Genomic DNA, 27253 nt, shown 5'->3' with positions numbered 1-27253 from the left:
TCTCTCCGAGTTATTACAGAGGCCTGGCTATATTCTATTATGCGCACTGTGTTGTATAGTGAGGTTGCATGAAATTGGGTTGTTTATAGAAGCTAATTTGCATGCATTTACCTCAAAGCCAATTTAAAACTGCCATCAGGAAATGGGTGTATTTTGCTCCAAAGTAAAGCTGAAGTAAACAAATCTGCACTGAATATATGGTATTTTTAATAGAGACAGCTGTAAATTCACAACCAATCTGGATTTACATCTGTTGTGTAAATGTGGTATAAGCCACATGCTCTTTAATTGCTTAGTGTATCAGCCTGGCTCAGTGGTAGCATTCTCGTCTCTTGAGTCAGAAGGCTGTGGGTTCAAGCCCCATGTCAGGACTTGGAATCACATAGTCTAAGATGACATTCCAATGCAGTGCTAAGGTATGTTGCATTGTCGGAGGTGCTGTCCTTTAGATTAGATATTAAACTGAGATCCCACCTCTCTGATCAGGTGGATGCAAAATATCTGATGGCGTTATTTGAAAAGAGGAGGGAGTTTCTCCTGGTATCTTGGCCACAAATCCCCCAAATAAAATTAATCATTCACTCCATGGCTGTTTGTGGGGAATTGCTGTGCGAAACTGGCTGCTGTGTTTCTCCCACAAAATGCAGTCAATCCACTTTACAGTACATCAAGTATTATTAGTGCTTAGTTGGGTGGTTGGATATATAAAAGGCTTCAATTTATTAGACCTTATATACACAAAATAATGAAATGTTGTAACCTTTGTTTATCTTTTAGATACGATGGGAGAAAAACATAACATTAGGAGAACCACCAGGATTCTTACATTCATGGTGGTGGTAAGTTTACTTTAATAATCCAGGGGCTCTAATGCTTTGTGTCCTAAGAAATAACCTTTAGAATATAAAGTTGTTAATGTTAGAAAAAGTTTAAACTATATTTGAAAAATAAAATTAATATTGTTGAGTAATAAATGACAAATGTTTGGAAGCTGCACTTTTGTTTCATAAGAATTGTATACATCATACAAACAGTTTGAAAGTGGTGTTTCCTGATGACTACATTACAACAACAAGATTGCATTTATAGAGCGCCTTTCACGTCGGGAGGACGTCCTAAGGCGCTGGACAGTTGGGTTGGGACCTGAGCAGGGGGGAAATAGTCAGGGTGAGGGGAGAGAAGGGAAGGAGCGAGGAGGGGGTAGAGAGTCGAGAGGGGAGGTGAAGGCACGGTTGAAGAGAAAGTTATATTGTAAAATTGTAAAATACATTGTATTGCATACTTTCCCATTGAGTTGTTTGCACATATTGTTGGCAATATATCTATTTGTATTTTTGAATTGTGGAAATTTTAGTTATACTATTAACTAAAATGAACTACATCTAGTCTTGCATTGCCTTATGAGATGGTAATGGTAGCAATGTTGAAATACAACTTTTGTATTTGCTACCCAAATCTCAGTATTGTCCTATAGTTACAAGCCTGTTTCAATTGGCATCTGCTGGCACAGTGCTAGTAGCACAGACTATAAAATAATTATTAGTATTGCAGTACAGGCATCAATTACGTATGAAGAAAGATTTTAACATGAAAAATATAACCATCAGTTCCTCATATGTAGCTGACATTTGTCTTTGACGATAGGAGTTTGCCTCTGTGAAATCCTTGTTCATCTGATGCCCCTGTATTGTCATCATCCTGCTTGCCTTATCCTGATCATGGGAATTAAACTAACCATGTAAGAGGAGGAGTGACTTCAGAAGGTTTGAGGAGGAGAGACTTCAGGGAGAATACTGCTTTTTCAGAAGATCTAGTACGAGACTGTAGCCAGCTCACGGGATGTACGATAATATAGACTTGTACCTTGACATGTCAGGAGAGCAGTGACTCTGAAGATTGAGGCTTCTAAGAGAAGCATTGACAGATCTGTGCCACTTTTTATGATACTTTCTACAGGAAGCCCTCCTTGCACATTCCAACAGTTCAACAGTCTACTTGTGATTATGATAGTCACAACATCTATCAATTTCTAGGCACCCAGCAGCTTCTCTATTTCTACAGGAAAGAATACATGTGTGTACCAGGTTTCTGTGTCAAACTGATTAACTAGAATGACTGACTCCCACATTTATAAGGCATCACTATATACATTGCTCAACTGTGGAACACAACAACAACAACAAAATTACATTTATAGAGCGCCTTTCACGTCGGGAGGACGTCCCAAGGCGCTGGCAGTAAGGCAGGAGCTGCTCAGACAGAAACATTTTGCACAAAAATCAGGTTTTCAAAAATGGAGGGTGTAACCGACTGCATATTACTGCTGTATTAGAATCTCCACCCGTATCCCTTTATACCCCATTTTACAATTTTAAAGGCTATCACGCTATCAATTTACAAATTTGCAACCAAAACAGAAAAATCCAGCCTGCAGAGATCTAGAAATTAAAGTTCCACTTATGTTTTGTTTTTAACAAGGGCATTCGAATTTTCCCTCTCCCAACAAGTGAAATGTAGCCTTCAGTGGCCTCTTGGCTCATGGCCAGTGCCAATAGAAAATCGCAGTAATACTTGCCAAAAAATGTGGAGAAATTTGCCAAATCTTGTGGAAAATTGCAGGGAGATGATTGGTGCTTTTGAGAGGTATATTTTACTGCCGACCTACATTTTTTCACCTAATTGATAAAGACTAACCGCAAAGAAATAACGCACATTAGATTGTTGCAAAAATAATATTATTAATGCTTTCTTTGGCAAAATGTGGGTAGCCCACTCCGGTGGGGGGCGGAGGGGCACTAGCACAGGCTCGAAGGGCTGAATGGTCCGTTTCCACCCACACTATATTTGAAGGCCTGGCGATCTGCCAAACACCAGCATTTTTTGCCAAGCTCACCAGTATCCTCACTGTGGGCTCCAGGAGGTCACCACTTCCTCTTGCCTCTTGGTGCCCTCTACCGCGTACAGACACGGAGAGAGACACACACAACCACAGACACAGAGAGAGGTACACAGAAACACACACATCCTCACAGACACAGAGACACACACATTCACAGACAGAGAGAAACACACACATTCACAGACACAGAGTGAGTGAGAGAGAGAGAAAGACATACATACATACACACACAGACACACTCACAAACACAGAGACACACGCATACACTCATAGACAAAGAGACACACATTCACAGACAGAGAGAAACACACACATTCACAGACACAGAGCGAGTGAGAGAGAGAGAGAAAGACATACACACACAGACACACTCACAGACACAGAGACACACACATACACTCATAGACAAAGAGACACACATTCACAGACAGAGGGAAACACACACATTCACAGACACAGGAGAGAGAGAGAGCCACTCACACACACACTCACAGACACAGAGGGACACACACGCACAGACAGTTTCACCAGTGGAGCCTCGAGATGATTACAGCCCATTTCCCGCTCGCACTGCACCACGCATGCATGTCTGGAGCCATTCCGTCCACAGTAACGATGTCGAGTGAACAGCCGGCAGGAGCGCACAAAGGCCCGGGGCCGAGCACACTGTGTTATTACAGGTGTAGGGGAGGATATTATTTATAGTGGAGGGAGTGTTTATAGCTGACAAAATTGTTTGTAGTGGATTCTGTGGAAAAATTGCAACCACACTTCTATTGGCCCAGTTCGTGACTCCGCTACATATTCTGTAAGTATGTCCTGAAATTAGACAACCAGGTTATTTCAGGAAATCGTTTTTTGTATCATGTTGTGATTGTTTTGGATGGTAACTTGCAGTTCATGCCAGAAAAAAGCAGCAAAATAATATTGGCTTGTATTCAGAGATACCACACCTCTGTAAGTTGATGAGGAACTGAGCTGACTTCTAGAAGAATATGAGAATAGGGCATAGAACCCATCTATAAATTAAAATGACCAGCAGTCAGGGAGAACAGGTCAACAAGAATTAAGATTCCTTTTTTGAATGCAGGAATATGGAGTTTTAAGGCAATTCTAAACTTTGGAAAGCAGAGCAAGTCCCGTGCTATGATATCAAATGGAGAGTAAAGGGTTTCTATAGCCTGTTTAAGCCTGTTTACTTATGCCAAAACATGGCTTGCACCAGAAACATTCCTGTCGCAAACAGTAGTTTCCAAAGGAAACGTTATACAGATGGAAGAGGGGAATGCCAATGTTGCCCTTAATGAATCCCATCAGAGCTTCAGGATCAAAGATGTTCACTATCAGTCTTTCTAGTGGCGTGAACTATCTGGTGGCATCCTTCCTGTTTCTATGTGCACATTAATATTATGCAGCATCTTAAGTCTATTAAGATAAGAACAACAAGGAGTTACTCAGCTTGCCTACTTCTAAGGGTGTATAGTAAGTCCTATAAATGTAAAAGCGCTGGGTTCGATCCACGGGTACGGTGAAACATTAGGCAAATTTCCTTACTCCACACGCCTCTGTTTACCAAGCAGTAACTAGGAACCCGGTTGTTAGTCGATTGGCAGATTGTTTTTCTGGTGGTAATAATCCCTTCAATTGGCTGCTACATTTCGCCAATATTTTCACCCACAAAATATACAGTCAATTCACTTTACAATATCTTCTGTGAAGTGCCTTGAGATGTCTCGAAGATGTGATAAGGTGTTATATCAAATGCAAGGATTATTATAAAGTAGAGAATGATGTGCTTGTCAGAGACAGAGAAGGAAAATCAGTGAATAGTGAAATAGTACTAGTCTCACACATATCCGGTAGCTGGTTCAGGAACAGTATGGGTGGAATTCTAGGTGCCAGTAATCTAGGTGCTTCCTTGACCAGTGAATGCTACTCAGCTTTGATAGAAAATAAAAATCTTGAGAGGAATAAAAGACCAAGACATTAAGTTCACCAGTGGGTACAGCTGCCAAGGAATTCCTTGGAATCCTTTGTTTCTCCCATGTAGCTCATTCTTCATAAAAATAAAAACCACTATTAAGAAATTGTTCAAAGGATTTATTACATCTCCTTCCAAAACAAAAGTTGCCATATCATTTCGCCCGCAAAATATAGTCAATTTACTTTACAATATATTCCTTGAAGCGCTTTGAGACGTCTCAGAGATACCACACCTCTGTAAGTTGATGAGGAGTGATAAGGTGCTATATTAAATGCAAATATCATTATTGGCAATAATATATTGTTTTTCACCCTTTGCTCTAAAGCCATTAGTTTCTGTCAACTTTTGGTGCTTTCCATCTTGCATCCAGTTCTACTATAAAACCTAAAGGATATCCTGTGCTAGGACTTGAGTGGAGCACACCAGTGATCTGATGCTCAAAATGATTCTCCATGTGTGATAATTGGTTGAAATATTACCCATGGTATGTGGAAGAAAATCCAATTTAAATGTTGAGGATTGCTACGCCAATGGTAATAATACAGTTGCAATGCAATGGCCTTTACCTGACGCTGCAAGCATTTAGAATTAATTTACTATTTAAGCAATTGATTTCTGGATTAATTTATATATATCTAAATCATTTAATTTGGCCCTGAAAATGCTGGCAATGCCGAGAGAAGCTTTTAAGTAAACATTGGTTTTGTTTGCATTATGTTGAAACATTTAATTTCAAAACCCAGTGCCAAGATATCCACAATCTGCTGATTAAAACTCAAATTCCCACTTTTATGAATATGTGTGCCATTTGAGCATTTCAGCGGATTGTGTGACAAGAAAAACTTAAAATAGAAACCTATTTTCATCAGGTTTTTATTTATTCTCTGATTGGCATAGTTTGAAGTGTTTTGTTTATCATTTGTTTTTAATGCTTAGACTGTGCTTTTTTTAAAAAAAATCCTTACACAGTAACCGCTTTCTTGAAATGTTCCCAGTATTTTCATTGAAAGATTCAAAGATCAGTGTCAATTCTAGGTATAACTTGCATAGACGTAGTGTAACCCAGTGGAACTATGTTTCACTAAAACTCCCTTTCTGACTAGGTTTCAGTTATCAGTGAATGAGATCCAGCTGATTGTGTTACAATGTTATGAGATAACAATAACTACTCTCATTTATATAGCATCCTTCGTGCAGGATAGCGTCCCTGAGTGCTTCACAGTGGTGGAGTCTGACAACTCATCAAAACAAACAAAACAAAACTTGAAGTAGCTATGGTAGTGGAAAAAAGAGGATGGAAGTGCTCAAGGAAGACACAAATGTTTATACCTAAATAAAAATTGGAAAGCTCACAAATGGATTGGTGGAGGGGGATAAGAGAGAATGCTGCAACTTGGTGACAAGACTAAATGTTTCAGATGAGATAGACTGTGATTGCTGTTATAGCCTTCTAACTTCTATCCATCTCTTCTCTAAAGAACTCATTCCAGAAAATTGAAGAAAATATAGAATATTTTGCAAAAAGTTCACTGCTTTAGGAGAAGGATAAACTAAGAAGATGAATCTGTATGGATATTGCATTTTTACCCTCTGTTTTTATAAGTGGTGTTCATTGTTATGGTTTGCCAGTGAAGAATTTAGGTAAATGCACCAGTTTTAATGATTATTAACATAAATATTTCAAATGTTAAAATGCAGGTTTTAATAATATCTATAAAGATCTTACTACTTCTCATCAGCTAAAAGGATTAAATTGCTCTAATGTTCAAATATAATTTTTCAACAACTTGTATGCAATATATTTTTATTTCATTTATTTCTAATTCAATTTAGAGAACTTTATAAAAGTGTAGTTTTTTTTAATAAATAGGGAGCAATGTGGAATGTTTAAACTAATTACAGTTTATTTCTTACAGTGTGTTTTGGGATCTCTATTGTGCGGCACCTGAACGAAGGGAAACTTGTGAACATTCAAGTGAAGCAAAAGCCTTTCATGATTATGTAAGTAATAGATCAAAACTTCAGTTGCGACTTTATTTCATTCTATAAAGGATCTTGAGATGTTCAGTCTGTTACTTATAACTGTGACCCTCTTCAAATCTCTGTTCAGTAAAGTTGTTGGATATAAGTTTCTGACTAGAATGTACAGTGCAAAATGGATTTGTCAGTTTATTGGAATTCTCTAGTGGAATATAAGGAAGTTCAGCATTGCAACTATAATGTCAGACATGTTGTGGAAGAAAAAAATGATTGTAAAGAATTAGTACATTTTAAGATTTTTACTTCCAAATCTTCTTTTTCCTTCTGCAAAGTGCTGTTTGAACCCAATGTAACCGCACTCCATCTCTCATCTATATTGGTTGTAAAAGTAGTATGATTAAGTTTGCAAATAGATCCATGGCTCCTGTTTGTGCTGTTCTGAGGTAAAACAAATTGGAGGTGTCTAATTTTTTCATTGAAATTTATTCTCTCATACCTCACCTCCCTCCCCCACCCCTAATGTTTCCAAAGTGTTTGAACCACCAGAATCACTGAGAATTATACATTATCGAAAAATGTTTGTGTGAAAGGGCTGAAGCTTTGAATCTTTGACAACTTGTCTCAGAATTGGTTACTTAGCTGCCTCAGCTGTGTTATGATAAATAAGTATATCTTTTTTTAATTCAAACATATTGATGAATAAATTAAGTATCTTTCAGTGAGGTCCTTTTAACAATTCCTTTTGAAATATCAAACCTGGATGAGGTGACTTGTTCTTGGGTAAATTTAAACTCCATTGTGTATGTTGTTGGTGCAGAAACTTGATTGATTTTTTTTGAGAGTTAAAAAATAGAGACAATGTAAAATTTTGTATTATGGGGGATTTTGCATGGTGTAAAACTGCTGCATGCTCTGAAGGAATGAATGTAATGTAATGCAGTAAATGAGTTTAGTGTGGAAGTGGTCTGAAATGTGCATAGTAGGGAGCAGTGAAAAAATAGGAAGTAAAGCAATTTTATATTTCAATTACTGTAATACTGAAGAAACAACAGTAGGGTAAGTTATTGTATCTTGAAGAAAATATCTGATGACTAATAATTTCAAAATAATTTACATTTCAAAAGAAAGGTACAACACTAGATTTTTTTTTCAAATTTTGAGGTTTAATTTGCTGCTAAGGAATCATTAATAAAGTTGCCTTTCCCTCCATCCTTTACTTAAAGTTTGTGGTTGAACATCAATTAAAGTTTTACATTTATAATATCTGCTGTAACATGAATTGCAGAAGAAAACTGTGGCTGATGTTCATTTCCCTTCCCCGTTTTAGTTTATTTCTACAAAGAGGTTATGTTGCCAATTTTATGAGATACGCTTTGTACTTTAGTCTTCTTGATATGTTTGTGTCAAGATCACAAAATCACAAGATTAGCTGAATTGAAGTTCATTAGAACATAGGAACATAAGAATTTGCTATGCGAAAGAAGACCAAGGTCCACCCACTTCACTTTCCACCATCCTGGCAGTCACATGCACATGTTGTGTCAGCCTATCTGATCTCATTCTTTCAGAATACCCATCCTACCATCCTTCCATCACAGCATCAAGGTGCTTTTAAAATAAGTCCAACATCCTCAATCACCCTTCCTGACAACCTGTTCCAATCGTGAATTATCCCCTGGATAAAGAAACACTTCCTGGTATCTGTCCTCAAATTGCCCTTTGCAAATCTAAATTTATTTCCTCTTGTTCTACTGCATTGCCTTCTTTAATAGTTGAGTTACATGAATTTATTTAGTTTGATTGCCAGTTAATATTTCATCTGAATTTCAGAGTAAAATATGTTATCTGGGTAGCGTATGCAATACTCAGCACTATTTTAGTATGTTTTGAAATGTAATTTAGTCCACTGCTCAGCCTAGNTTTTTTTTCCATTTTGTCCAGATATGTTGGGTCTAGGATTTTTTGTTTTATCTAATGCTGAATTATTTTAAATTTGGTATGGCTTTTTGCCATTTTGTGTGCAATATTTTAGTCTTGTTTGCAATTCAGGAATATATTTCAAAATTTGCTTTTCAGTATTTTCTTGGTTTTAGTTTGGTATCTTTATCTTTTAATGATATGCTGTTTTGAGGAGGCACTCAGGCAGAAGTATGGCACAGTAATGAGCCACCATAAGTTATTAATGTTTTGGGGTGTTAGGCCACCTTTTTACATTCACTATAATTTTTTACATCTTCCATCAATTTTTTAATGATTTGTCAATCTTTTTATATTGATTTCTGGTTCAGAAAAGTGTGAACAAACTGATTAATCTTGCTGAGGTGATGCGATCAGTAGGAGAGAATTCTACTTTATGCACTTCATGAGCATTTATAGGACCATTTCTTTTAGATTTTGGATGGGGAAGGAGGGAGTATATTTTACATTGCAATGTGTCCAAGAACGTTGGTAATTACCTCAGAGTGAGGAGATTGCTCAGTATTCAGTATTATTTTGATATTTCTCACATGCTGTTGTAAGTGGCATTCAATCATTGAAAAACCAAATCCTATCCTAATTAGACAGCAACCGGTATCTTTGAAGTCATGGGAAGGAAAAATGAACTGCATGTGTTGAAAGCCGTTTTGAACTGAACAACGTCTTATTTTGAGAGCTTAATCAATGGGGCCTTTTTGAGTTTTTAATTCTACTGTTGCATGACCGAACTTCGGGATTCCGGTGGTGCGAGATCATCAAAATGTAGCTCTACTCTCTTCATTCAAAAGGAAGAAAAGGGAACTGTGGATTTCCTTTTGGTCAGCTGGGTTTGAAGTATCCAAACCAAACTGAGAATTCCATGTATCCCACCTAGACATGGAAATTCCAGAAAGATGAAGAAACCTACAAAAGCACTTGTATTTAAAGAGCCTGTAATAGTTAACTAATGGACCACGTATCTTTCCGAGTTGTGATTAAATTGTCTGTGTAAAATTACTATTTGTTTTAATAACCCAATTCAATGGTCAATGTTGGAATATCTGCTTTATGAGAAACTTTGTAGTGGGTCAAGACTAGACTTCTGGAAGTGGAAAGGCTTATTTTTCGTCTGGATTGTTTTTGAGATCAAAGATGCAGGGACACATCAGTGGTTCAAATTGTAGGGGACAGGAATATGGCTACTCACAATGAAGTGGCTTGTAGGAGCAACTTCTCTTAAAAAAAACATAACATATGATTTTGCAAATTTGAAGACTTTTGTACTTGATACAATTTGATTAACTTTGCAGTAAGGATGCTAATTGGTGGTATTGAGAACCTTTCTATGATTTGTTATGTGCTTTTTGAATTGTAGTTGCTGTTACAGCATTGCTTCCTGTGGAATTTGCAATTCATCTGTTGCTTGAAATTATTGGTGGATGTTTTTTCAAATTTTCAGATCTATTTTGTTTTGGATTGTCAAGGTATTTTATTTAGGAACATTTGAATATTAAACACTAATGTAATACAAGTTATAAGGTGCCTTGCTTGAGCTCAGGTTTTCTAAAAATTCAGATCTTCAATGGATATGTAGTTACTGGGAAGTGTGATATGCATCCAGTACAAATTGGGTGACTTCCTGCACTTGGGAACAGGAAGCTGGCTGGTCAACTGCGACCACTCTCTCGAATGTTTCTAGCACCAAAAACGCTTGCGAGAGTAGTTGTGCTGACTAGCTGGCTTCCGAGACGCTGCACACATGGGCCACGAGCCGGCTAATCCGCAATACAAATGCTGGAAGTAACATCAGCGGCAACCCGATGACCTGAAAGGGGGAATCCGGCTGCCATTTTTCTAGTTTATAACAGTGTCTAATTTTACAGACCCAAACCACCATGATATAACTATGTCACCTTCTATCTACTTTAATAATTTTGTTTTGCTATTGTATAAATTTATACTGCATAAATTTAAATTTTCTGTGACTTGTGACAATTTAAAGATCCTCAATCTCACTTTCAACCATGCGTTTGGTCATCTCCCCTCCCTTTCCAGCTTGACGTCAAACTACACCACTGTTGTGCGCTACGAGCCGTTACCCGCATGAAGGTGCTATATAACTGCGTGGTGGTGGTGGTGCTGGTGGTTAGTTTTGTGTCAGTTTACATTTATTGAGAGAAGATTTGAGGTCTGTATAGTATATGATATTTCCAGTTTGATGCATTGTGCTGAAAAAGTTTGAGTGTACCTCGGTCAGTTGTTTATAACTGACAAGTAGAAGGGCAGCTTTTAAAGACATGCTAACATGTGGGTCCTTCAGAAGGGATCCATCATTTATATTCATTCCATGTGTGAAGTATGGTACATTTTAATATCCTAAAATGAAGAGGTGAAAATATTTCTGTTGTTTCCTTAGATAATGTAACATTTTCATAATTTTTTAAAGTTTTGACTCTTGTCTTTTTACTTTGTCTTCTATCATCTAATTTTTACTTCAATTTAACATTATAGTTTGATCTGCAAACTTTTTTTCATACGTGTTATTAATAGTAACCTGTGGTCTTGCAGTCCATTTAGTTTTATATAGAATATCACACATTAGAATATTGCACAATGTAATGGATTTGTCCTGTCCATTTATCCTTTAAGTACGAAGAAAATAAAGTTCTTTCAATAGCGAGTGATAATACAGGTAATTTTAAGTTTAAGTAAATATCTGCCTAGAGCTGGCCTGATGACCTGGAAGGTGGCCATCTTTTAGCAAGTGGGAAGCTGGCTGGTATTTTGAAGTCAACAACACTATTTTGAAGCAAGTTGGCTTGATTTCCATGCATATTGTGAATTTTGCTGCTAAATAAACATTAGGGTCCACTCATGCTATAAGCAAGCTCGCATTATAATACATTGTCTCCTAAACTACTAGTAGCAGCCAATGCCCATTGTTTCATTAAAGCAGCTTACTGTAGTTGAAGCTGCTGATTGTGTTGCACCTATACTGTGGAACATGAATAATTACTACTAAAGTGTTAATTTTACAAGTTTCAGGTTTCATGTACAAGCATGCTTGATGTATTCCAACCCTCTAGTGGGGAAAAATACTTTTTATTTGGTTTTTGCATCTAGTTAATCCTCTCCCAAGTTTTTGTTCAAATAGTATTTAGAAGTTATACCCAGACTGCCATAATTAGTCCACCGGGATATTCACTTAAGTAAAAATCTGTTTAAAAGCACATCCAACAATTTGTTGCATGTCTTGAGAACAACGTGCTTTGAAAAGAAAATGTACTTGTCTCAACACTTGAGAAAGCCTTCTTTAGCTAGCTTAACATTTCACGGTGAAATGGACTAGACTATACTGCTTGTTTATTCCTTTACAAAGCTTTAAATGTCTTTTGGTTCATTTTCTTTTTATTGAATAATAGACATTGCATCTAAATGACATTCTATATACAGAAATTACAATATTTCACTTCTGTATCAATGTTTTACAGAATGCAATTTTAATATTGTGTGGTGATTAGATTAGCACATCGACTCAAATTTAAGGTGACGCCAAACCAAAGGGGAAGCAGATTTTATAGGGTCTGGTGAAAAAAGGAACTTGTAATTCTAAGATGTAGCTTTTTTATCCACAGAAAACAAGCATTTACCTTAATATATTTTACAGTGAAGTAAAAAAGATATAGATTTAGACTTATGTGTCTGGCTTCCTTTTCCTAATTGTCAATATCTCTTTCTCTGTATCTCTAGTTCTGTGTGTGACTCTGTATGTCTTTCTCTCTCTTGATCTGATTCTGTCTGTTCTTCTGACTTTGATGGTCTATCTCTGTGTTTCCGTCTAAGTCTCTTTTTTTGTCTAATACAGCACACTATTTGTAAAAACAAATTTATTTTATTGTTGGTTCGCAGTTATGCTAAAGTTGCATACAAACCTCACTCATACGTGTGTAACTTTGTTTCTCATAGGAGCCCACTCTTTTATGTTCATTTCTTCAATGCAGATATAAAATAAAGATATGCCTGCAAACCTAAAGTGTCGTACCATAGTGTAATGTGGGGCTTGAACCTAAAACCCTCTGCCTCAGAGGCGAGAGTGCTATCAACTATGCCAGACTGACACCTGTTACAGATTAACTAATAGTTACAGTGCAACACGGCCAAAATGGGTTTTGGTAAAAGGTGGTTTTGCGTAAAGTATGATTGGAGCGTGGACTCTGTTGTTTACTTACCAAATAATCCACAATGTATGCAGAAAGCTGGCCAGCTTGCTTCGAAATGCAGCACGCAGGAGATGAGCTTGTGGTAATCTTGATGACCTTTTGATGCTAGAAGCTGGCATGCTGCATGTATGCACAGTGAATGTGGAATTGTTGACCCACGATCACATCCCATCAGAACTCGTATTGGTAATTTATGTACCTGAAATGTGCCATGTTATAATAGAGTTCCACTATGCCATGTTATAACAGAGCTCCACTGTACATGTGTTTTAACTGTATATTTCCTGCAACTACCACTCTGTACTTACACTTTATTTAAAATATAACATGGGCAGCCCTGATGGTGTAAGGGCTGAAGCTGCAGTTAATGCTCTGGAAGCTTGCAGATTTGAATGCTCGTCTGTATGGAGTTTGCTGTTTTAGCTGGGGCTGCATTGGGGTGATTATTTGGCACTGGTTTCCCAGGTTTAGGAAGGGGAAAATCAGACAGGTTCTGCTCCTTTTTTATGGTCAGCTGGGAAAATGTCGAAATCCATGCTTAAGAGTATCCAAACCAAACAGAGAGTTCCGTGCATCCCACTTATACATGGAAATTCTGAGATTTTTTTTAATGGAATGCGCACTCTCTCCCTGGAGGGATGCATCCTACTTACCTAATTCCAGAGAGTATGAGGTGTAGGTTGGCAGGAGCCAAAGCATGGGGACCCCAGAATGTGTTTTGTGGTACTTCTGGAGTCTCCCCAGCTAAAACCACATAGCTCGCACTGACGAGCTTCCTTGTTGCTTGTCCAGCTAAGGTCACCCTACCTGTTAGGGCTTTGGCTTGCAGCATTAACAGGAGCTGAGTGGGAAGAATCCCTGCCCCAGTGACTGGTTTGCCCTTCCAAGACTTGCCAATGAACCAGCCTGGGAGCGCTGCCAGTGCCCTGAAGTCCTACGGACCCGCCTGTCCGTTACTGAGATTGCCAGAGGGTGGGCTCGATTCTGATATTCTGTCACCAAAAATATATATCTCTTTGGAACCAGTTCACCTCCAAGGAGACCCCACTTACATCCCCTCCTCCCTCCCGCAAAGATAGTGATCTGGTCCTGGTCATTCTAAATACCCTCTACTTTGTGTGGAGCAGTGAGAAGAGATGAACCTCAACTGTGATGCCCTTTATAGTTGAGTGGCATGTCGACACTTGCATTGAAGGCTTACATGTGAGCAATGGCAATTTGGGCAGGGTCCTTGAGGGCAACCAGTTCATGAGGAACCCATCCAGCATGAGGAGATTAGGGACCATGAGCAGAGGTACATGCCAAAGCTGGGAATATTAGAAAATAACTGGGTACACAAGTTTTTTTAAAAAAAGTGACACGAGTATATCTCACTATAATCTCCTCTTCAATCTATACCTGCTCCCGTTGGTGATGTCATCCGCAGGCATGGGGTCAATTTCCACATGTATGCGGATGACACCCAGGTCTATCTCACCGCCTCCACCTTCGACTCCAGGACCGTTGATGTCCTGGCAGATTGTCTGTCTGACATCAAGTCCTGAACTGCAGTATTGGCAAGAGAGCGGCCCTCCTGCTTGGCTTCTGGCAGTGTCTCTGCATCTCAACCACTGACATGATCACTATTCATGGCTGTACTCTTCACCTCACCGAGCCAATACAAAACCTCGGTGCCTTTTTTGACCCTCAGCTAGCCTTCAAACCCCACATTCGTGCTGTGACCTGTTCCGCCTTTCCCCACCTCCTCAACATTGTCCGCCTCTGCGTCTCACCACAGACCGCTGAGACACTGATCCACACTTTCATCACGTCCCGGCTTGACTATGTCAACTGCCTGCTCACTGGACTTCCCAACTCTTAGTTAAAATTATTCAAAACTCTACAGCTCGTGTTCTCTCCCGCACCAGGCTCCGTGAACCAATCCCACCCTTCTTGCCCGGCTTCACTGTCTCCCCATCCCTCAGAGAATTAGGGACAAAATGCTTGTTCCCACCTTCAAAGCCCTCCACGGTGTTGCTCCCCCTACCTCTCTGACCTCCTAACCCCATATCAGCCTGTCCGCTTCCTCCTCTCGGCAGACACCGACCTACTTGAGGTCCCCCGCACTTGGTGGTCCGGCATTCAGCATCTCTGCTCCCACACTCTGGACCTCTATCCCGCAATCCCTCCGCCTCACCCCCTCTCTTTACTTCCTCAATTCCTGTCTAAAGACTTACCTCTTCGACTGTGCCTTCTGCAACCCTCCCACCCCAACCCCCCAGCCCACCACTCCTCCTGACCCCAACTCCCAGCTTCAGGTCCAAAAAATCCTGACTGTCCAGAGCCCTGGGACGTCTTTCTGACGTGAAGGGTGCTATACAAGTATAATTCATTGTTGTTGTATAAATGGCGATATTCTAAATTCACATGACTAAGCTTTTTTTTAAAGCTTCTGTGCCTTATTTAACAACCAATTAAATGTTTATATGTACTCTATTCAATGCAGTTACACAGTAGTACATTCTATTGAATGCAGTAATAGTGTTTGTATCATTAGTCCTATGTACACTGTACAGGGCAGTAATACTATTTTGTATCATATGTTTTGTGATTCTTTCAATGCTGCTATTGCTGTGTAGAACCAATGAGAAGGCTGGTCATTTGGAAGCTTATTGACTGAGAATCCAGGTTTGCTTGACTGACTTTTTGTATGAAGAGTTAAGGTTTGAGTCAGGTCTCCATAGTTCTGGGACTATTACTAATGATCCTAAATTCCAAAGGATGCCTGAGTTGCTGGAGGGGTGACCTATTGTTGCTTCTGTGAGCTGTTTGTTGTTCATAAATTCAGTGGCTGAATTCAAAATTTTTCCTCTGCATTTTATTTTGTGACTTCAACATTTATTGGAAAATTATAAGATGAAATACTAGATGAGACCTAAAACAAATAATGTATTTGTTTATTCATTTCTATCTACTGTTAATTTGCTATATTTATGGTTTAGTGAGTGAAATGGTTTACTGTGTTTCAGGTTGATGACTTAAAAAAAGATTTGAGAACTCTTTCATGTGGAATGAACATCTTTAGTTATGAAATCCTCTCCAGCAGTGTAATCCTCTCTAACAGTGTAACAGTGAGGCATAATTGGGTCATTTTTTATGTAGACTAGTATAGTAGTTGTAGGAAATGTATGATTGAATTGTGCACTTTTTAAATATAAAACATGACATCTAGAATAGTTTTTCACGTCTTTTCTAACTTTGGATAAGTTGGACTATACCTTCTTTTTCTCTCCTCTACGCCTCCCCCCCCATCCAATAGAACATAAAATATTTAACAAACTTATGAAACTTGTTCAAATAAATTGATCTAAGTGATGGGTATCCAGGAGATGCAAAAATCTAACCACCTAGTTGAGCGGCAAATGTTTTCTCTGCCATTTCCAGATTTTTTTTACTCCTGACCTAATTTAATGTTTATCTTACTGAGCTTTGTATGATCTGTCCGGTTCATAAGAGTCTCCAGTAGATTGTGGAATCCTGAATTTAAATTGAATTTCTGTGTTGTGGATGTACATTGTATAAAAATCCAGAAATTTATTTTTCACGGCCAAAAGATTGCAACTGTGAGTTATTGTTTCATGGTTTAAATGGACCAGTGCAGTAAGGAATTCTATTTTACTTAACCAGGAAGCATTTTTGTATATTATCTTCAGATGATTTGTGTAATCTCACTGATGGAATTGTATTTTATATTAGTTAATAATAATAATAGTTCAATACACCAGCAGGTTCTGCAGGCACAGTGTAGGTAGGTATAGCTGCAGTCCTATAAAATTGCATTGTGCAGTGATTGGAAAAAGGTGAAAACATCCAAAAAAAATTGGCTGTATGATTAGTATCATTATGCATTCCTATCAGTTATCCATTATTTACAGGCTGTCAGGGTTATGTTTTAACATTCAAGGAATTTTTCCCTCGCCTCCCTCCCAGAAGATCTCATTATTAAGTACCTCGCTAGAACACAAGATGCTTATAGCTTGAGTCTCCTGTGAACTCATGGTTACTGGAAGTGCCTCACATTTCAAGCTTCCTGTACATTCCCACAGAGTGGTCCGTGCCAGAAGTTAGAAGTGATATCAGTGGCATGGTTATACCTGGAAGCTGGACAGGCTGCCATTTTTTTTTTTGCCAATCTCTTCTAAAACAGTGAGAAATTTTATGGATTCCAATAGGGAATGTTGGAACCTGTACTCTCAATTTAATTATTTTGATTATACAAAATGTGGTTTTATTACAAAGCTCATAGGCACATTGTAAATTGCTTTGCAATTTGGACCTCCACCAATTTGAAGGGGCTGGCTGTTCATCAAAAGAGTGGCAAATAAACTGAGGTATGGGATGATGGTTACTGAATGACATAACCTGACATATGGGTTTTTGAGCACATGTTGTTCTATCAAAGATACGTTGGCTGCTATGTAGGGAGCTAAACAACCACTGCTGAGGTTTTACACCTTTAACTGGTGGAGTCACCCTAATGTTAGGTTACAGTGTGTTCCCTGGCTTCTGGCATAGGAGAACCTCAGAATAATGTGCTTTGTTATAATGAGGCCCAATTATAATGTGATTTGGTTATATTCCAACATTTTTTACCTAAAAATCCCAAATCTCAACATCGTACCAGGCAAATCTGTTGTTGTTCAAATTATGTCTCAAATCCTGTTGTCACATCCCAAACCATATCATTATGCTTGAAATAGTTAGCACAGGATCTCTCTGGTTCCGTAGTAAAATGCATGGCATAGATACATCTCTTTTTGGTGGACTTAGTGATATAGTCCCTAACCAGGAGGTCTGAAATATTCCAGGTGGTTGATAATTGAGCAGCCGATTTGGCTCCTCAGTAACAAGAGGTAGACTTGTTACTTGGGCATGTGATTCTTCCCATTTGGCTTCTCTTATCCTGCTGGCCAATTCTCCAACTGGTGTCTTCGTTCTAGATGTATAAGAAGGTGAACATTTATGAGTATCTTGTACTGTTAAGGTGTGCAGTTTACTAGGTTCAATTCCAGCAGCACTCCAATGTTCACTTTAGAGTCCCCAACACTATGGATTGTGGCATCATTCATCAATGTTCTCAGTACATCGGCAAGGATGATGTGTCTCCCTCCATGGGAGAGATTGGGCATTCAATAAATGACCAGCAAAAAAACTGCTTCATACAGGAGTCTTAAGAATGGCAAGGTGTTTCTATGAGTGTTAGACTCCTAGTTGACCAAAACAACTGAAACCTTGGAGAAGTAACATCTTAGTTACCATTTTTATTGAACTGTTTGAAAATTCAACTTGAGAAAAACAGTTTTCTTTAAACACATTATGTGTATTTGTACTGAAATTACTTCCTCCAGGCCTTCCTTTTCAAATAGAAGAGCTCTAATTCAAATTTCCAGAGCTTTAGAATACAGCTTCCACTTTTATACACCTGAAAGACTACATTTCCAAATATAACAAATCATTATTTTGTGTGTATTTTTCATATCACTACTAAGGACATATTTTGTACCCACCACAACAGTTTTTTACATAAAATAGGACTAAGTAAATTGAGAAGGCCTGGGTGTGATCAAACTTTATCATCTTATCCTATAAAAATAAGGATGTTATTGTTCAGTAACTTAAGTGATATTGCATTACCAATCTGAGAATGATGATTCACAATCCCAACTATCAGAATTAATCGACTGTCATTGAGTGCATTTGCCAATTCAGAGCTATGACATTGGGTTGAATTGTAAGTAGGAATGAATCACTACATCTTCGACAGAAAACTGCAGGACTATCCCTGCTGTGTAACATCTCTTTACCGTTGGCTGATCAGAGTACCATTGATGGCAGTCATGAGAGGTATATGGCCTAGACTGCCCATACCTCCTGCCTAGCAGTTGGAACATGATGGTGAGATGTAGCAATGGTAGATTGGTTGGGATGGGATTAAGAACAGGGAAAGAGGAAAAAATAAAAATCTTACAGTATGTAAGATAGTGTCTGTATATTCTACTTGTTTATGTGCAATAGACGCCCATCTGAATCTTTTAGTCTGGAGGAAATGTGTGGGTATTATGATTATCAATGCACTAACTGTTAATCTCAATAATTATATTTCACAACCTAAAAAAAATTACACAATCACATCATAATAATTATATAAGTGAAATTTCATATTTTATATGAAATCATTTTTTCATTTTTTTAAAAAATCCCATTTTTAAAAAAAATCCCATGTTTTCTTTTTTGTTTTTAATACTAGTAAACCAAAATATAATGCATGATTTGCAATATATATTTTGCAATGGCATCTACTTTTTTCTTTACATTCCCTACAAACTTCTGTTTTTTGTTAATTTTTTTGAATACAAATTCTAATCTTTTTAAAAAACTTCCTAGCTTAAGGCGAAATTGTTCCAGACACAATGCACAATCTGTGTTTGTTATAACACAGTGTTTGGGAGCTGTCTGGTTTGACTGTCTTGGAAGAGACCAGCTGGTTTTCCCAGCACTAAAAAAAAATGAACAACATCTGGGTCATTGAATTACCGCCAATGTCACTTTGTGTTTCTGCATGTGATAACAGTGACCAGGAAGTATGCTACTTGTTTTATTGTTCTCTACCTTCAAAACCCACCTTAAAACCTTTCTTCTCAACTGTGCCTGTGGCCACCAAGAAAACGGTGTTGCTAACTGAATTAGCCCATAATCTCAAAATATACAGTCAATTCACTTTACAGTATATTCTATGAAGCACTTTGAGACCTCTCAAAAAATTGATCAGGCGATATATCAAATGCAAGGATTATTATTATATTGTAGTCCTCTCGGTAGTTCGGGTTGGAGAATCTTAATTATGGAGAGGTGGATTTCAGATGCCCCCTGACCAAAAGACAACACATGTAAGAAAATATTATGTAAATCCAGAAAGAAATTTGTATGTAATGAATATTTTGGTATCCTGGGTATCAAAGCATTTTTCTGAAAAATTACTGTTGGTGTATAAAATATTCAGCTGGCTCTGCTTAGTTGCAGCTCCACTGGTATATTTTTGCGGTGAATTGAAATTTGTGGAGCCTGAAAAAGGAGCAAATTTAAATTGACCACAAAATAAACCTGTGATATAGTATTGAATACTTACCGTGTTGGGTATTCTGTTTCCTTCTTCAATGGTACTTTGAAGGCAGTCCATGAGCAGACATTTTGTGTAACATGGCCCCTAACTAAATTTCATGGAGTTCAACTCCATTGACATCAGGAATAACTGTAATTCATGTCCCCAATCATGGAGTGGAACTTCATGATGTTAGAGACAATTCTGCCTTTTGAGCTGCTTTTAACTAGCAAATTTAAAGGTAGGTTGGGTGACCTAGACAGAAATCAACCTGTATGAAGCTGGCTGCAGTGGGCTGTTGCTTGATTCACGTTTGAAACATGATTGAGGATGGCAGAGAATAAGTGATCTACAAAAATCACTGTCACGTTGAGAAACACAAGAACACCTTCATGGGTGTGGTACACAGGAGTTTGTGAATGGTCTGCAAGGTTCATTCTCTTTTCCTCCCCTTAAAAATACATCCAATTGTATGCTTGGAGAGTCATGAAGTCACCCTAGGTGCCAAACAGGAAAATACTGGGTGGCAACAATGAATTAAGCCTGAACTAGAAATGATGTGAAGCAAAATATATGACTGCTACCCACCCCCTCCCCCACACAATACACGCAAGACGTCCTATGCAGAGAGCAGACGAAAGGCTTCTTTGCTCTGTTGCTTCTACTCTAGGTCAGCTGATCAGACAGTGAATAGGCGTATTGGACAAATGGACTTTGTGCATAGGGCTGTATAATATGGGGATTGTGTAATATTACTAAGGTGGTAATATTGTTGGCGGTTGTTCAGATTTATATAGTCGTGCTCTGAGGCATGGGGAAGTTAAAGTGCTTGATGTGGCACAGAAGCCCAAATGTTAATATTTCTTTCGACTCCTGTTATGTTTAATAGAGTAACTCCCCCAACTGTAATTTATTGTTTGATAACATTTGGGAGAATGTTACCTGGTAGAATGCCACATATCTGCGCAACAACAGTCTACCTATTGTTTTATCCACCTCAGGCTCTGATGCAGAAGTGCAAAAGTGGCAAAAAAAATTAGTCATGTGCATGTCCCTGAGGTTCCCAGGTCAGAGATTTACACATCCAGTGCAACTGTGATCCAGTAATTCGAGATAAGTGTGTTTATTAAGGAAATATTTTTGCAAGTGCTTGGTAGGGTAGAGACGGGGAGGGCGAATGAGAGGGAGAGTAAGAGAGAGGATTTAAAGTGTCAGAGGTAGAGAAAGACTGAGAATGAAAAGTAGAGAGAGAGAGAGAGCAAGAGAGCGAAAGAACTGGCCCACTGTCATACTATGGTTGTACAGTAAAACTCGCATAAGTCTTATCTTTATAAATCATATAGTCACCTAAGTCGTGCATGTACTTGAGTCCATTCAGTTGCCTATCAAAACAACTTAGATTTCTTTGCATGATTTGTATTTTACAAGCAAATCATTACTTAACTAATACCACTGCTATCATATTTTTGATTACTCCCGCACTTACCTGCTGCATTAAATCATGGGAAATGATGCCCTGACCGGTTGAAGCATGCGCCGGCTGCATTGAATGACGGGCAACGTAGTCTTGTTCTGTTGCCGCGTGATTCAATGCGATTCCAATGCTTGTTGGTAACTGAGCATGTGGCGATGTGTCAAGATGTAATGAATCGCAGGATGTAATGTAGTCTTGGTCCGTCACTACACATGCTGCAGTGACGAGGTACCGCATGCGCACTTACTGGCTGCGTTGAATTACGCATGCAACGTAGATTATTGATTAAATCGAATTTTATATGTTGTTTGCCTATAACTCGGATTCCACATAAGGCATATTTGAATGTTATGGTCCCAATTGATATAAGAAAAATGACCAAATTCCAGGTTATCAGTCACTGCTGAGTACTTTTAAATTTGCCATGCATGGGCAAAGCAAGAAGTGCCATTGACTAGGAAGTCGGTGTTTTTTTTAGAGTGGGAAAAGTTAAAACGGTTAACTTCGGGGCCTTCAGATTACTACTGATGTCACTTGCTGCTTTGTTCATCTGCAGCAAGCAGAAAATGATTTCATTGGTCAGTGACCGAGAAGTTGCCCATTTTACCGCGAGTGACCGGCTGCACACATGCACAATCAATGGGGTCCACAGTGGAACCACTATACTTATATAATAGCGTTAGATCAAATTCACACTACATAGAAGTGTGTTTTAATGATACTGCATTCTATTGTGTAAAATATGTTAGTTAACACACTGTATTTGAAAATTAAACAGTTCCTTTCACTGTTCTTGCTTTCCATGATGCGTATGGATAAGTTGCAATTATAAAGATGTATATCTAATATATGTAGTATTTTTTGACTGCTTCATGCAACGTAAGATCTGTAGTACTCTGTAGCTTCTGCTGACTTCAGCAAAATTGAAGTTACTTCTGTTATATAATATCTTTGTAACAATTTAAATGTCGACTCTATTTATAAATGTGGTAGTGATTATAGGTTTTCTTTGTAAACCACCAATATCAAGTCACTTGTGGTTTTGAGATTTAAATCGCTAAGTGCGTATATAACAAAAATGGCTGCCATTCGGGACATTTTTCACTTGCTGAAGTGAGCAGATGTACAGAGGCCTAATATGGGGTATGGCATTTTTGCAGTGTTACATGATGTCTGTCCTTGGTTTGTACTGGCAGACTAGCTGTACCAACATGACAGAGTAACTTTAGAAATGAAGGGCATAAAATTGAGAACACCAACAGGTAAGAAAAGTATGGAAGATATGGATGGGTGAGCGGAGGGGATGAGGGAAAAATGAAGGTATAAGGAATGGAAAGAAATGGAGCACAGAAAAATGAGGAGAGATATAGAGAAAGTGGAAAAAGGACAAAAAATGTGAAGTGAGATGTCTGAGATGGAACATAGAGAAAAGAGATGAATTAGTGTGAAAACAGATGGTTGGTAGAGGAATAGGTGAATAGAAAAAAATAGAATTTGAGGTAAATTGCATACACAAAGTATGAAAACTGGTTTAACTGGATTAAAACGCTCTTTGAGCAACAAGTATATAATTTTGGTGACATCTTCAAATCACATGCATTATTTGCATCATTGTATCATTCACATACCAAATACACATTGCATACAATTGATTGTTTTAATCCTGCTGCTCATTAAGAAACACAGAATCATCATCCTTCACAGCTAGGTGAAGCTAGTCCCTGAGAAACAAATGGCTTTACCTGGAGGTAGACTGTGGCTTAATCTCTTGTGTGTGTTTGTGTGTGCTTGTTTTATTAAGTAGCAAAGCCAGTATTCCCATTTGAATAGCAATGTTTCCCCCTAAACTGTGAGTATTTTGGAATTGGTTCTCCGAATTCCATTTCTACATGTTAACACTTTTCTAAGTGTAGCATTAATCGTTAAACTGTGGCAGGCCCAGGGTAATTCCTGCTCTCTTGATTGCCTTATATATATATCCACAGAGCGAGTCATGTTACAACATGGTTTTGCTTACAATTCAGGCGACCGAGCACCTATATTGTAAGTAAAATCACATTGTAACACGACTGTGGGCACCTTCCTATGTGCCAAAAATGACAGACTTGTTGATCAACAGGTCATCCCCACGATCCCCACTTCAGTAAACTAGGCCTATATTCTCTAGAATATAGAAGAATTAGGGGTGATCTTATAGAAACATGTAAGATTCTTATGGGCTTGACAGAGTAGACAGTGTGAGACTGTTTCCCCTGGTAGGAGAATTTATAACTGGGGGTCACAGTCTTAAGATTAAGGGTCAGCCTTTCGAACAGAGTTGAGGAATCACTTCTTCACTCAGAGGGCAGTGAATTTATGGAATTCTCTACCCCAGAAGTCTGTAGATGCTCAGTCCTTGAACATATTCAAGACTGAGATTGATAGATTTCTAAAGGATAGAGGGATTAAAGGATCTGGGGATAAGGCGGGCAGATGGAGTTAGGTTAGAAGATCAGCCATGATCCTGTTGAATGGAGGGGCAGGCTCGAGGGGCTGAATGGCCTACTCCTGCTCCTAATTCCTATGTTTCTATGATCACTTCCAGTATGCTTTGCATGTACAAAGCAGGATGTGATGGCAGTTGGCAACCTAATGACACAGAGCCTAATGACTCGAAGGTTGTCACATCCGAGATGCAAAAAACCCGGCCGGACATTAAACCAAGGATCTTTAATGTGCAGTTTGAATAGATACAAATTGTACACAATTTGTGCTTTCCGCACGTTTGAATGAAAGTGTGAATCGTGACATTAATAGGTGATTTGCTCAGAAAACCGGCACATTAAATTTTTTACCGGCAACCGGCAAGGCAGTAATAAAAAAGTGGCCAGGCTAGTTAAAAGTCAGCCAGGCAGCAACCGTACTCAGAAGTCAGCCATTTTAAAGCCTCTTTTCAAAGAGCCGGCACAGAGATGATGGACCGAATGGCCTCCTTCGTGCTGCATAATTCTATTATTTAGCTTTTCAAACTAAAAAATAATAGCCAACTTCCTTGTCTATGTCACTTGCTGCTTTGCACACACAGAGTAAACAGGAAGTGATGTTGGTGGTGAACTGATAAAAAAAAATCTTGTATTTGGTGTATTGCCACTTCACGAGCACATCGAAAAGCTCTTGAAGGGATAAACCGCAAAATCGAACGATTGTGTGTTTCGTGGGCAAACGCAGTGGCCATTTTCCACACAGTAATGTCCCACTAGTAACAATGAATTGAACGATTAAATTTCATTTGGGGGATTGTTAACCAGGATACCGGGAGAAACTCCCTTCTCTTTTCGAATAGTACCATTGGATCTTTTAACATCTACCTGAACAGTCAGATGGGATCCTCGGTTTAATGTCTCATCCAAAGGATGGCATCTCCGATAATGCACACACCTTCAGCACTGCGTTGGAGTGTCATCTTAGAGTATATGACTTTCAACCCCAATGAGGATTGCCTGATGACCCAGAAGTTGCCAATTTTTCTTTTAGTGCAGGAAGTTGGCTTTCTGCATGTGATAAATCATGACCTGTTATCAGACCTACCTGGTGTGTGTATCATCTTCCTCAAGGCTCCATTCCATCCATTTTGGAAGTGAAAATAAGGGTTTAGTGCGTCAGATGCCAAAAAGGTAGAATTGCAGATCTTACCAGATCACTACAGAGTTTTACATATACCAGTGCGCAATCTAGGCGTCTGGTTCGACCCCCAGCTGACCTTCCTCCCCCACATCAGTCCCTGACCAGGATCATCTTTTTCCACCTCCGCCACATTGCCTGCCTTTGACCGTATCTTACCCCAAATGCATTGTGCATGCGTTTGTCACCTCCCACCTGGATTTCTCAAACGCACTCCTCGCCGGTCTCCCCAGCTCCAATATTCAAAAGATCCAGCTCATTCAGAACTCTGCCGCCCACATACAGACCCCGACCAAACTCCGTACCCACATCTCACCAATTCTGGCCAGGCTCCACTGGCTCCCCATTACCAAAAGGATAATCTTCAAGATCTTCACACTCATCTTCAAATTCCTTGACTCTCTGGCACCTAAGCCTACATCTCCAACTTCCTCACAACCTAATCCACCACCCGGCGCTTCTGCTCGTCTCTCAGATCGTCCTCCATACCATCGGAAGTCGCGCTTTCAGCCACCATGCCCTGAAACTCTGGAACACTTTCTCTCAATCCCTTTGCCTTGCTTCCTCCCTCCCCCTTTTCAAGTCCCCCCTGAAAACCTTCCTCTTCGACCCTGCTTACAGCCACCTTCCCTCCCCTCCCCCCCCACCCACCCTGTGGGCTCAGAATCAGGTTCTGCCACTGTTAAGCGCTGTGAGATGCTACCCTGTATGGAGGGCACTATATAAGTACACGTTGTTGTTTCATCAATCAATCATCCCAGTTTGAAGAGTGCTACAAGTATGTTTGTTAATGCCCCACAGAGAATTTGTGCACTCAGATGATTAAATTTTTCCCAACTTTACTAAACTGTGTTCTCAAACTTCTGTGTTGCCAACTACATCTCCTATTGTTTCTGTTTATATAAACTGCTCATCACATGCAACACCACAGTTAATAATTGTTAAAGGCTACTCATGATTCATGATTTTCAAGGCTTGTCTTCTATTGTACTCTCTTAACAGTTTGATGTGTAGGCCTTTTTGCTTCTCACATTTATGTGTGAAGTAACTCTCTAAAGAGTCACTTAGAGACATTAAGAAATCAATATAGCTCCTCACAAGGTCTGTGTTTTACCCACTGCCCGACAATAGGGCTCACACTTTGAAATGGTTTACAGATAAACTCAGGGGAAAAGATCTATCAGCTTGTCAGTATCGGCCTACTAATAAATAACCTTTATCACATTGATCTCTTGTAGCATGTGTTAATTGAATTGTGCAGTCTAACTGGTAATGTTTTTGTTAAGTATTTTTAAAATGTATTTTTTATTATTGAACAATATTGTTGTAATTGTCTTTTGATAGTTTTAGTTCTTATCATATTAAACATCTTCAAGTTGTTGAGATTTGCAGTGGGCTCTTTATGAAAGTATTTGCAACAGAAACTGAAAAAAATAGATTGAAGAATCGTTCTATAACTTCCAATCAGAACAATAAATCATAACCAAAGGTTAAACATATTTACAGTATTTTGTTTGTACAAGGCCTTGAATAAATGATTTAAAATGGTAATAATAGATGTTGATAGAAATGTTAAGCAAACTATGTGGAAGCTGTGCAGTGAAGCTGCAGCGAAATCGTTATTAGGTTTTCATGCAGATCTTGTTAGAATGGAAAACATGTTCAGGTTTTCATCCTGACAACATTATCCCATGATTTTTGAAATATATGCATGCAGGGAATATCTAAAACAAATGCTTTTTAGATTTTCTTTCTTTCCATTTCTGTCCTAGCATTCTCTCAGATGTGCCTCCAACAAAGAGGGAAAGACCTGTGGCTGTGTTATTGTCATATGTACAAGGGCCACTGTAAGATCAGCATGAAGGTCCAGATCATTCCAGTAGGGTCATTTTTTTTCTTGCTTCTCCACCCTAGCAAAGGTGTAGGTTTTAAAGTATTGAGT

At 38.7% G+C, this 27253-nt stretch overlaps 1 protein-coding gene across 2 annotated transcripts in view; it reads left to right on the top strand.

Annotated features, from left to right (window-relative positions):
- The window catches only part of LOC103182676 (single-stranded DNA-binding protein 2), a 198761-nt gene that overhangs the window by 26025 nt on the left and 145483 nt on the right, over positions 1–27253 (top strand). For both annotated transcript variants that reach the window (XM_007899756.2, XM_007899757.2), the window contains exons 3-4: positions 778–839; positions 6800–6884. In XM_007899756.2, the coding sequence (XP_007897947.1) occupies positions 778–839; positions 6800–6884 (147 nt within the window). The remainder of the gene's footprint in view (positions 1–777; positions 840–6799; positions 6885–27253) is intronic.

The sequence above is a fragment of the Callorhinchus milii genome, unplaced genomic scaffold, assembly GCF_018977255.1.
Source record: "Callorhinchus milii isolate IMCB2004 unplaced genomic scaffold, IMCB_Cmil_1.0 Scaffold1, whole genome shotgun sequence".
Lineage (NCBI taxonomy): Eukaryota > Metazoa > Chordata > Chondrichthyes > Chimaeriformes > Callorhinchidae > Callorhinchus > Callorhinchus milii.
Note: the sequence above shows the minus strand (reverse complement) of the source record. Positions and strands in the feature narration are given on the sequence as shown.